General features: G+C 36.2%; 1 protein-coding gene across 4 annotated transcripts; it reads left to right on the top strand.

Moving 5' to 3' along the window:
- The first annotated feature begins 451 nt into the window (after positions 1 to 451).
- On the top strand, positions 452 to 10142 carry LOC110940660 (protein RFT1 homolog). 4 transcript variants are annotated; one of them, XR_004893092.1, is made up of 16 exons: positions 452 to 661; positions 754 to 833; positions 2064 to 2158; positions 2534 to 2694; positions 2770 to 2921; positions 3862 to 3980; positions 4528 to 4682; positions 5087 to 5161; positions 5812 to 5883; positions 5979 to 6116; positions 7198 to 7353; positions 8305 to 8357; positions 8474 to 8655; positions 8747 to 8824; positions 9161 to 9222; positions 9921 to 10142. XR_004893092.1 is itself a non-coding variant. In XM_022182216.2 (15 exons), the coding sequence occupies exons 1-14, from the start codon at positions 565 to 567 to the stop codon at positions 8805 to 8807; spliced, it is 1596 nt and encodes a 531-aa protein (XP_022037908.1). In that variant the 5' UTR covers positions 452 to 564; the 3' UTR covers positions 8808 to 8824; positions 9161 to 9526. The 4 variants fall into 4 exon arrangements, 2 of the variants coding, with proteins under 2 accessions (XP_022037908.1, XP_022037907.1); XR_002593402.2 differs by having other exon boundaries at positions 8471 to 8655; XM_022182216.2 differs by lacking the exon at positions 9921 to 10142 and having other exon boundaries at positions 9161 to 9526.
- The last annotated feature ends 899 nt before the right edge of the window (positions 10143 to 11041 follow it).

Below are 11041 nucleotides of genomic sequence, written 5' to 3'. Positions count from 1 at the left end.
CGGAGAGGCTCGCCGGCTCCTCCATGTGGTCCACCAGACTTGAAAATGAGAGGATAAGAGAGGGTGTCGGCTGTGGTGGTTGTGTGTAACTATGATCTTGTGAGTAAGGATTGTGAAGGAGGGTGTCGGATTGTGTTATCTGTGTTGTGTATATAGTTTAGAGAGCTGTGTTGTGTATATAGTTTAGAGAGTTAGGGTTTCAAGAGAATGAAGATAGAAAGTGAGTAGATGATGGTGATGAAGATGATGCAGTGAGTTTTGTTAATAAGTAAGGGTATTTTGGTCATTTAACATGGATTTAACTGAGAAATTTAACTGATGTTAGGGCTGGGGACCAACCGAGTGCATTTTTGACAAGTTCTGGGACCACGCGTGTAATTAGTAAACCACTAGGACCAAGTCTGCAATTTTTGGAAACCAAAGGGACCAACCAAACATTTAACTCATTTTTAAACTAATGTTCTGTAACATGAAAAAAATTACGACCTTGACTTCCATGAGGAGCCTGAGTTTCGTTGAACTAGTTAGACTAGGGTTTACCATTCATCTAATTTGCAGTTGAAAATGGCGGATGCTTCTTCTTCTTCTTCTTCTTCCAACGATCATCGGTCAGTTGGAGATCCTGCTGCTAATCTTCCTCGCACATTCAAGTATCTATTAGGTTTGTGAGATCATCCTTAATCATCTTTAATTCATTCCATTCCATTTTTTCATCTTAATTAAAAATAATACCTCCTCCTCCTGCTCATGTAGCCACACAGTTTTTGTCCCGTGGAATCCCTTTCATCTTCAATTCATGGATTGTCAGACATTTAACCCAGGAAGATTACGCTGTAAGAACTCTCACTATCACTTCCATTCATTCTCACTTTTGTTAAGTAAGTAGGAAGGAAGGATTTGTAGATTAGGTTTCTTTTGTAGTTAGGAAGGAGGAATATCACATAATAAATCGCTTATTGTTCATAGCATGATGCGACACTGATTCAAAAGTGCTGGCACCAGATGCCGCAAGCAAGCGATCTGCATCCTCTTCTTCAATTCCGCAAACTTTTTTTTTTGGGCTAAAATCAATATCATTCCACACGAAAAAGGGCAATTACAAAGCAATGGCAGGTAGTCGGGCAACCGTTCCCAAAAACCACATTCCTAGCTGCCAAACCCTAGGCGGTAGGAATCTTCCCACTTAACGCCCTCCACACAAACAAATTTACTTTCCAATTGATCTTAGGCAGGCTGCTGAGTAACCGGGTTCATGATATTTCCAATGTCAAACCTGACACTCTTTCTTTTCTCCATTCGACACCCAAAGCCACTTGTCGCGACATCCTCTAATACTTGTTTCATTCAGCAACGACATTAACCTCTACCATTTCTGTCACCGAGCTGGGGTTGCCGTTGCGCCTTCACTGCAGATTCCAACAGATCTCATCACCTGCTTCACTATAGCAATCTGGACAGTGACCCGTTTTGATTTTCCAATCCCTTAATAGCTGATCAATAATACACAATACCTTATGGGGGTTTTCATTATTCTATACTTACAAAAGATATAATCGAAATATCGTGTTTATTATATGTCATCGTGCCTAGAAGTCTGGACAATGAACATGCCTCTGTGTCGTGTGTACCATAACATTTGTTTTCTACTGTTTTAACTAGAATATTAGCGGGCGTGTGTTCCTGCTGTATAGGTGACTTGCTTGATGTATATGAGGTTGTATTTCATTATTCGTTGTCGAAGTATGCAATTTCAACTATCCCTTGAGCTTACATAAGTTGCTATACATCAATAGCTGATTCTATAACTGTTTTATTGTTGTATGTGGCTATTTGAATATTATTCATGTATTTATAAGTTGTAATGTCAAGAGTCTAGTTTTTTTCTAACTTGCTTTATAACAATGAAGTTAGGGCATTCTTTTTTCATATGCACGAATTGGCCGTTTTTCCCTTTTATTATCATAAGGCGACGCCTGTTTTTGCATTGTTTGCCTTTTGTTACCTCGTCCTTTTTTGGTTTTGCTGTTTCTGTATTTCTCACACTTTTTTCTTTAAAAATGCAGCTGTATGCTGTGCAGTTTCATCTATTCGTCACTTGTGTCTTGTTCCTTAGCCGAGAGGGTTTCAGGAGAGCATGCATGAGGGCAGACATTAGAGGGTATCATCATATTACTGAATTACAAGTAAACATATCTAAGGCAGTGCTTTATTGTGTATTTACCAATTGTACACACTCATTAAGTTGTACGTTATTGGCTTATTGCTATAATCACTTGGAAGCATAAAAGTTTTTTCGCTTGTATCTTACAGTGATACAATCTTTTATTCTTCCCCTTTCCGGCTCCAGCTAGACATCCTTGTCAGTTTGTTAATATGTAATTATTAGAGTCTTAGTCAAACATATACTCGTGTGCCAGAAGTTTCATCTCTGTGGAAAAGTCAAACATGATACCTCGAACTTCTGTAACATCAAGTTGTTTTGTTTCTTGTGAATATGTTAATAATAATAAAAAAAAACTCGTTTTTTTGGCAGCAAAGGTGCTTTAACCAGTGAAAATGCAGCACAGCTTTTGAAATTAGCATGGATAACTCTCCCCTGGGGAGTGTTTATTACAATAGTTGGATGTGTATTTGTCTTTTGGACGCAAGCTTTAAGTTTCTCAAACTCATATGGGCAAGCCATTCTAATTAATGGTAATATGTGAATTCTGCTTATAAAAAAGATGCTATGGAACTACACTTTTAAGCGAGTTTTATGTTAATCTGCAGCATTTGCTTGTGTTTTGGAGCTTATGGCAGAACCCTTCTATATACTTTCACAGAATTTGCTTCTTCTTAAACTTCGATTGATGGTTGAAACGGTGGCAACTCTTCTGCGATGCATAACAGTTTACATCTTTATTGTCATGCAAATTGACACTGTAAGACTCTTCATTACATAACATTTTACATCTTTATTGTCATGCAAATTTACACCGTAAGGAAGTTATGTAAAAATTAATATTCTTGTATGCAACCAAAACATTGATCGGTTGTTGGATCTTGCCTCGAGCTTGATGTTTTTTACTACTTATGTCTTTGTTTGTCACTTAACATGATCTTAGCATGCTGCAAAGGTAGAGGTGGCAATTTTGACCAATTTACTTATGAATGGGTCGTTTTGGGTTGTGTTTTATCTTTAGTGGGCTGTGGGTCAAACATGTAAAAAACAAGTTAGCTTAGAAGCATGGCCGGCCCTAAGGGTGGGCGGGGAGGACCACCGGCCAGGGTCCGATGCACGTAATTTTTTAAAAAATCTCCGATACGTATATGTAAAAATAAATAAATTAATAGGGTACAAACACCAACATAGCCCCACTTACAAAACTATTTTTATGGTTTAGATTAGTTATTAGCCCATTGGCATTAGGTTTAGACCTTTAGTGAGCTCAATACCCAATTTCATTTAGGCCTAAGGGCACGTTTTTTCGAGCTCGAACAGGGTACAAAAATTCTCAGGGTCGGCCCCGCTTAGAAGTAAACTGGTCAAAAGGTCAAAGGTGCCCAAATTTCACTGTTAAAGCACAAAACATTTGAAATTAGTTTATTTAGATAAGAGATTGTTATTGAATAATATAATTATTACTGTAGTAATATTCAACTCTGCAATTATTTATATCAAGGTTAAAAATTCTGTACAAAAAGAGTTTCAGGTCAACGGGTACCAAACTTCACCCGTTTTTACTCATTACCTAATCACCTGACCCGCCCATTTGGCCACTTCTAACCAGAAGGCACAAATAAGGGATCTGGGTGTACACACTCTAAATTAAGAGGCTTATATGTTGGAATTGAAATTAAGAGTTTCGTATTGTCTTGCAGGAGAGAGCTATTGTATTTGCATTGTCTCAGACTGCATATGGAGCTTGCATTTTCTTGTGCTATTGGGGTTATTTTCTGCTTGTGCATGAGTATACAATTTATGTTCTCTTTCCTTTCAGGTTTGAAACAAATTCACTGTAACTCTCATATTCCAAGGAAAATAAATGTGATTGGTGGATACCCAATGAAAGTGCACTAATTTTAACATCATCTTACTAATTTCGTGAAAATGACGTTAAAAGAGGGGGATGGTTAATCATGCACCATATGGTGGCGTTGATAGCCGAAAGACAAGGGCGTACATGCACTAATCGGCCTTTGTCTTAATTGCTGAGTGTTATGTGCCTTATGTCCAAGGCTTGATACAAAACTACTATCGAGCCGGGGGTCTCACTGGAAGCAGCCTCTCTATTTCTACGGGGTAGAGGTAATCTTACCCTCCTCAGACCCTACCTTAGCTTTGCTATTGGTGGGATTTACTGAGTATGATGATGATGATGGTGGATAGTCAATGAATGTGTCAAAGAGCTTCAATTTGAGATTTTGCGATAAAATTGCATTAGATTTCAATTTGTTATGTTTTCTTAGATGGTATCAGTGATCATCATTTATTTTTTGTTGCTATGTTATTATAGTACTTATGCAAATAACACAGTACATATTCAGGGTAGGAAACTATGATAAACAGCTCTCAAAAATGTGTACATTATTCACCCTCCAGTCATTCCAGAAATTGATTCTTCAAGAAGGAGAAAAGATGGTCCTTGTGTGGTTTGATACACCATATAACCAAGCTGTATACGGCCTCGTAGACAAACTAGGTATGTATATGCTCAAGTATTCTGTATATGTTTTTGGAATGTTGAAACTTCGGTTTTTTTCCCTATATCATGACTCTAAATGCAGCTTGTTTGCAAAATATATTGCTTTACAATGGTTTATTCTTTATATGGATGTAGTTATGAATATAATATTTTAGAAATATCTATTTTGTCTTTTATGAGCTTCTGAAAATAAACTTAGGAACCATTGAATCATTGATCTGATGAAGTGAGACAAGAAATGTTCTAAATGAATTTGAGGTCCAAAACCTTTAAGGAGGGCTAAAACTTATTAAGCAACATGCTTAAGGATAAATCAATCTAGCAAAAGAAAAAAATAAAGTAGAAGTCTAGATTTACGTGTTTAATCTAGCATTTCTAATCAATCATCTTTTATGGTTTAGGTAGCTTAGTTGTGAGGTTGGTGTTGCTTCCTTTTGAAGAAAGTTCGTATTCAACATTTGCAAGGTCTGCATCAGGTTTAATTCTCTCCATGACTTTTCCTTTTTATCATGCAATGGAAGTCGGAAGTCCCTTGTATATATACTTTCTCTTGTCATTTCATGCCATTGCCAGTTTAGTTACTTGTTAGCTAACATTACTTGTGTTATAAACCTTAACTCTGGATGATGACTTTACTAGTGAGACTCGTTTGTCCTTGTCGTTACGTGATCTGCTACTTTTAGTATATTTATTTGCCTTTTGTATCAGAATACTTGTTTTTTGTTTCAGTTTTGTGTACTAGGAGTGTTGTATTTCCAAGATTGTACACATGCACAAATGGCTGATTTGCCTTCATTAATACTTCTTGGCCTAAGTTTGACATACAATAGAGCTAACATCCTCACTTCTATTATTTCACACTCTCATTTGTTTCTACTATATATACACACATATGGGAAACAGGGAAATGTATTTCAGTCCAGAAGGCTCAGTATTTAGCGTTTTTGATTCCTTAGATCATTATAATTGAGTAAATAATTGCAATATGTTATAGATGTGTGTTTGTTCAATCACCACACACTGCTCTGGAACTTTATGTCAGTATCGTTGTCAAAGATTCTTTTGTCTACAAGGAATCATATAATATGTTGGACTGAAAAATCATTTCTACATATGTAATTGACAGGAGAAGACATGCAGAAGAAAAGGAAATTACAGACTTCTCTAAGAGATGCTCTGAAGCTTGTTATGTTAGTTGGTATGATATTCCTGTTAGTCTGTTATTTATGGGGGGGGGGGGGGTGTATAAATCTTCTGCCCCAGGGTTTCATGTTCCTGTTACATGTTTGGTAGGATTGGTGTTCATGGCATTTGGCCCCAGCTATTCTTATACTCTTATAAGATTGTTATATGGTCGCAAATGGAGTGATGGAGAAGCCTCTGCAGCTCTAAAATATTACTGTTTGTATGTCGTCGTTCTAGCTATGAATGGTAAGTTACATTTTCATCTTCCTTTTTTCTTTCTTTCTTTCTCTTTGGTTGCATTATGCTGTTAATGAAGTCAATACTTTTACCAAAGAAAGAATCACTAGTTCACTGCTAATACTCCTCTAAATAATTTGTGTTGGTTTTTTATGGCCTCCTTTATTGCATAGTTTATCAATGCATTCTAGTTTTCACCATTGTCGTCGTTCTCTTTGATAAATTGTATATAAGCCTGTTTCAATACCTTGAAAGAAATTCATGCAGCTTATGTTCTTGACTCCATAGTGTGATAGGTCCAGCTGGTTTGTTTTGTTTTGTTCTGAATATATAGATTGGCTTTATAACTTATACTTATCATAGTTATTGGCTATGTTGTGAAAGACGCAAGGCGCAGGGAGGCGCATCGGCCTCGCTGGGAGCCTAGGCGCAAGGCGCAAAAAAAGCGTGGGCTTTTTTAAGAAAAGCGCACAGAGAGAAAAAATCTAAAAAATATTTTATGCTTTGAAAATAAATAAGATTCCACATATAAAATTAAAAAAAAAAACTATTATATATGCCATTTAAGATCATGGAGCTAATAGTTAGTAGCAAAAGTTTATGGGGGGGGGGGGGGGGGTTGCAAAAATGAGTTTCTGAGCTGGAATTTGGTTGAACTCATGCGTGCCCACACCTGCGGACACGAATGCAGCTCCGAAAAACCCGGGCCCGCGTGAGGCAGCTTTTTATACGCACTCGGTTCGGTTTTTTTTTTTCTGCTTATGCGATGCGCCTCAGACCGTTTTTGCGCGCCTTTTTGCGCCTCAGACCGTTTTTAAAAAAAAACCCATTTTTGCGCCTAGGCTACCACCAGGCGCTATAGGTGCGTCTCGCTGCGCCTAGGCGCGCGCTTTTTGCGCTTTTGACAACATAGGTTATTGGGAATTTTCTGGAACATTGTAGGGGGGTTCTAGTCATAGTGATATGAATCTAGATTCACAAAGTTGTGATAGATAGATCTTTACCACAGACACGAATGCTACAAATAGTACATGATGAAGTCATGAACTTAACTTTGTTCTTTCAATTGGTTTATTTTCTGTTTTTACAGGAACATCTGAAGCTTTCTTGCATGCAGTAGCGACCGAGGATCAACTCAAGCGTTCAAACAATTTCCTGGTTTTGTTTTCATCTATTTATGTTATCCTCAACATTCTGCTCATTCGGTCAGCTGGTGCAATTGGATTGATTTTCGCAAATGCTCTGAGTATCCTTCACTCTACTCCTTATAACTAACTGTCATCTTCCTTAGTTGATCATCATGGTGATTTATTCTCTTATTTGTCTATATTTTCTTCATTTTTCTCTACATCTACAGTCCTGAGAAATGATCAGTTATTTATGCCCTTGTTTGTGTGGCCTTTGAAATGCTCAATCAAAGAGGTTCCTAGCAGTTTCAATTAGGCGTACTGGTAGAACCTGGAAATCGAATAGAAACTGAAAGCTTGATTGCTGAAATAAACAACCCAATTCAAGATGGGCGAATCTCCGATTACAAGGAATAAACCCTAATTTTGATCATAAAACTTTGACATCCTAAAACTAAAACAGAACATCAAATAAATAAGCGATAAACTGTGTTACTCGTTGGTTTTTTCCCCACACCTCCACTTCCTAATTTCAAGGATTATGCCCCACATTCTGATTGTGCGACCTTTTTTCCACCACTCAGCGGGTAATAGGCTTGACCTGGCCCAGTTCGACCCAGCAGTGGCAGTGGGCTCGTATCACGTACACATTACTATTCAGGAGTGATATCATTATGTTTTTTAGAGGTGGCAAAGTGGATGGGGCGGGTAGATTTGGTGATGGGTCAAAGCGGGTAAGTGTCGGGTTCGGTTAATCTGACACTTTTTCCTCAAAGTTTTTATAAATAGTTTGTGTGGATACATGTCTAAAAATATATTCTTAAAAAAGTGCATCCAATATATTGAATACATCGATTTAGTAAGTTGTATGCATTAAAAATACACTTTGGACACATTTGACTTGTTCAACTCAGTTGACCCATTTCATTCCTATTTTTTATTTTCCCTGTTTGACCTATAGAAATCCTAAATTGAATAATTCACAAGTAAGTGGGTCGAAATGGCAAAGATTTTACAGCTATTCTTCTTGGCATTGAAGTTGATATTATGTTTCCTTGATTGCTAGTTAGATATGGTTTTCCGTATAATTTACTCTGCCACATTTATCAGACGTTACTTTCAGGTATACTACAAGTAGCTGCAAGCAACTTAACTTTTATATCATTCATTACACACTAAATCTATAGTTTTGGTGAAATATTATTTGCACTTTTAACGTATTGTATTACCATGCAGCAGGATTCTTCTTCGTCTTTTTCTTTCCACAGCTGTTTACCTGGTGGTTGGACGATTCTGTTGTTTTCAAGTGCAGCCACTCTTATTTCCGAGAAAGTATTTCTGGACCGTGATAACTTTTTGCCAACATCTTGCATTCACTTTTTTATTGGGTTCACTTGCTTCTGCATTGCATCATTTGTAATGTAAGTTGTCTTGCTGCCATCTGTGGTATACATTCTCGAAGTGAAGATTAAATTGTTTTTTTTTTTTTTTTTTTTTTTTTTTTGCAAACAGTTACCGGAGGGAGAGATCTTTCATCAACAAAGTTGTCCGCTTCCGTGAACATTCTGACTGAAACAAAAAGTTTTGAAGGTGAGATGAATCTTTGACTAAGGGTGTGTTTGGATTTGTATTTTGAAACTGATCGGTTAAACAAATTTGCTTCTGATTGTCAGAGGGCAGAATAAAATTACCTAATTACCCCTTCTTTTAACCGAATCTGAGATTTTTACTTCCATCTCGTAAAACAAATCTCATATCTATGTTTTTTTTTTTTTTTTTCTCATTTTGTGTATGAATTTCTTAAATGATTATAACTTGCCAAAAACTTATAAAACATTTTATTGTTACAACCCTTTCTATTACAATCTATCATTTGATTCTCATGATTCATGATCACTTAAGCTTTTAAGACACACCCTATTTCAGGTATCTGGCTGGCATGAAAAAAAAAACCGTTGCGGCACAATATTGAATCTACTTTATTTCAGGTATCAAGAAGAATCTAACATCAGTCTTTTTGTTAGTCATGTTCATGTAGAGAAATGCTCCAGGATACCCTTGAATGACTTGCAAACCATGAGTATAAAGTTTTATAAAATTTCAATTGATTGATTAGCTTTATAACCAATGTTAGTGCTATAATATTGCTTTTAAACTACGTAATGAATTTGATTTAAGACTTATGTAATAAGAAGCAGTATCTGCACACCATTTTGTTGGAGCAGTTAGCCGCTCTGACTCCGTTTTTCTGTCCTTTTTAATATTTAATAGTGATAATCTTTGCATATACAATTGTGCCTTTACAACAGGTTGATGTCATTAGTTTTTTTTTTTAAATATTTGTTTGTTAACAAGATATTAGTTATATTAGAATAGGTTATGTGACAGCATGCATCAAGTAAAGAGATAAGTGGTATACCGTATACGGTATCACACATATATACAAGGATTTATAGTGGTTTGGGTGGATATACGTCCCACCCCTTAGTCTTCAACCCTGATGGTTAACTTGTTTGATTGGCCTAGACATATACTATAGTCTATCCATGATTGAGATGTCTAACAACCATTGTTCTATGACTGATTCTTCGAATTGATTATACCTTAGCATAGTTGATATGAAGTTGGACTGTGCATTGATTGCTTGTCATGTGTTCACAAGTTTTTTAATTTTGATTTGTTATAGAGTTACGTTGACGTTCATGGTTGGAATGCACATCAGTTATTAACTGTCCCATAGATCTTGTTTCTTTACTTCCTCAAGTTTTCAGCTTTGACTTGTTCGAATTGTACACAGCTGGACTGCACTGTCCGATAGTTCTTGTTTCATTACTTTTTGCGATCTTGTTGATAATTGAAAGAATGTACATGTGAGCATAAGATAATTTAAGAATGTGGATTGGGAGAAGTGGTGTGCGTTTAGGTTTGAGTGAATGTTGGTTTGTTTGAAGGGGTCTGGCTGCAGTGGCGGAGCCACACTTTGAACAACGGTGTCGTCCGACACCACTGAATTTTGTGTTGCAAATACAACGTATAATAGGAAAAATTCGAGCGACACCATTGTTTTGTTTTCTTCTAAAAGAATTACATAATAAACAAATTTATATTTCAAAAATTAAGCCCAGTTACTTGAACTTAATTAGTATACTTTAAATCATTAAAGGTCCATGCTTATTTTTTATTTTTCTAATCCAGTAAGCATTATAGCCACATGTCTAATTGGTTTTGTTTCAATTGTTTAACCTAACAAGATGTTTGATGATCATGTGAATGATGCGTGCACTTGTTTGTTATAATGAAAAAAAGGTTTTTTTTTTTTTTTTTTTTTTTTTTTTTTTTTTTTTTGCGAGTTGCCATTGAAAACGTTATTAATCGTTTTCAAAACATGAAAAGCGTACATAGCAACTATTAAATGCATTTTTTATATATTTCAAATGACTTTATAATTTTATTATGTGTTTTTATAAAATAAATTGTACTTTTACTGTAATATTTGCTTTTATTATGTGATTTGACCCGACTAGATCCGAATCGATCCAAAAAGTTCAAGTCCGGGTTACTATAAACCAGGGTATCCATACAAAAGACACCATAAGAAAATTTTTCTGGCTCCGCCACTGTCTGGCTAGGGGTGTCCATGGGGGTCTGCTTGTTGTATGAGATGTGTAATGGGGTTTGTGTTTCTGCTCTAGTCACTAGCTAGACGCAGTTTTGTTTGTAAATATTTTGTGGGTGATCAATGAAATCTAGCCGTTCGAAAAAAAGTGATACAAACAAATATTAAATTGTAAATATTGAACATTCTTG

The sequence above is a fragment of the Helianthus annuus genome, chromosome 5 (assembly GCF_002127325.2).
Source record: "Helianthus annuus cultivar XRQ/B chromosome 5, HanXRQr2.0-SUNRISE, whole genome shotgun sequence".
NCBI classification, from domain to species: Eukaryota; Viridiplantae; Streptophyta; class Magnoliopsida; order Asterales; family Asteraceae; genus Helianthus; species Helianthus annuus.
This window is presented reverse-complemented; position numbering and strand designations above follow the sequence as displayed.

Bases quoted from the DNA above. Each gene is read 5' to 3' on its own strand.
- LOC110940660 (XM_022182215.2), top strand. From the start codon at position 565: ATGGCGGATGCTTCTTCTTCTTCTTCTTCTTCCAACGATCATCGGTCA. The intron at 834-2,063 runs GTAAGAACTCTC...TTAAAAATGCAG, and splicing joins TAACCCAGGAAGATTACGCT to CTGTATGCTGTGCAGTTTCA. The intron at 2,159-2,533 runs GTATCATCATAT...TTTTTTTGGCAG, and splicing joins ATGAGGGCAGACATTAGAGG to CAAAGGTGCTTTAACCAGTG.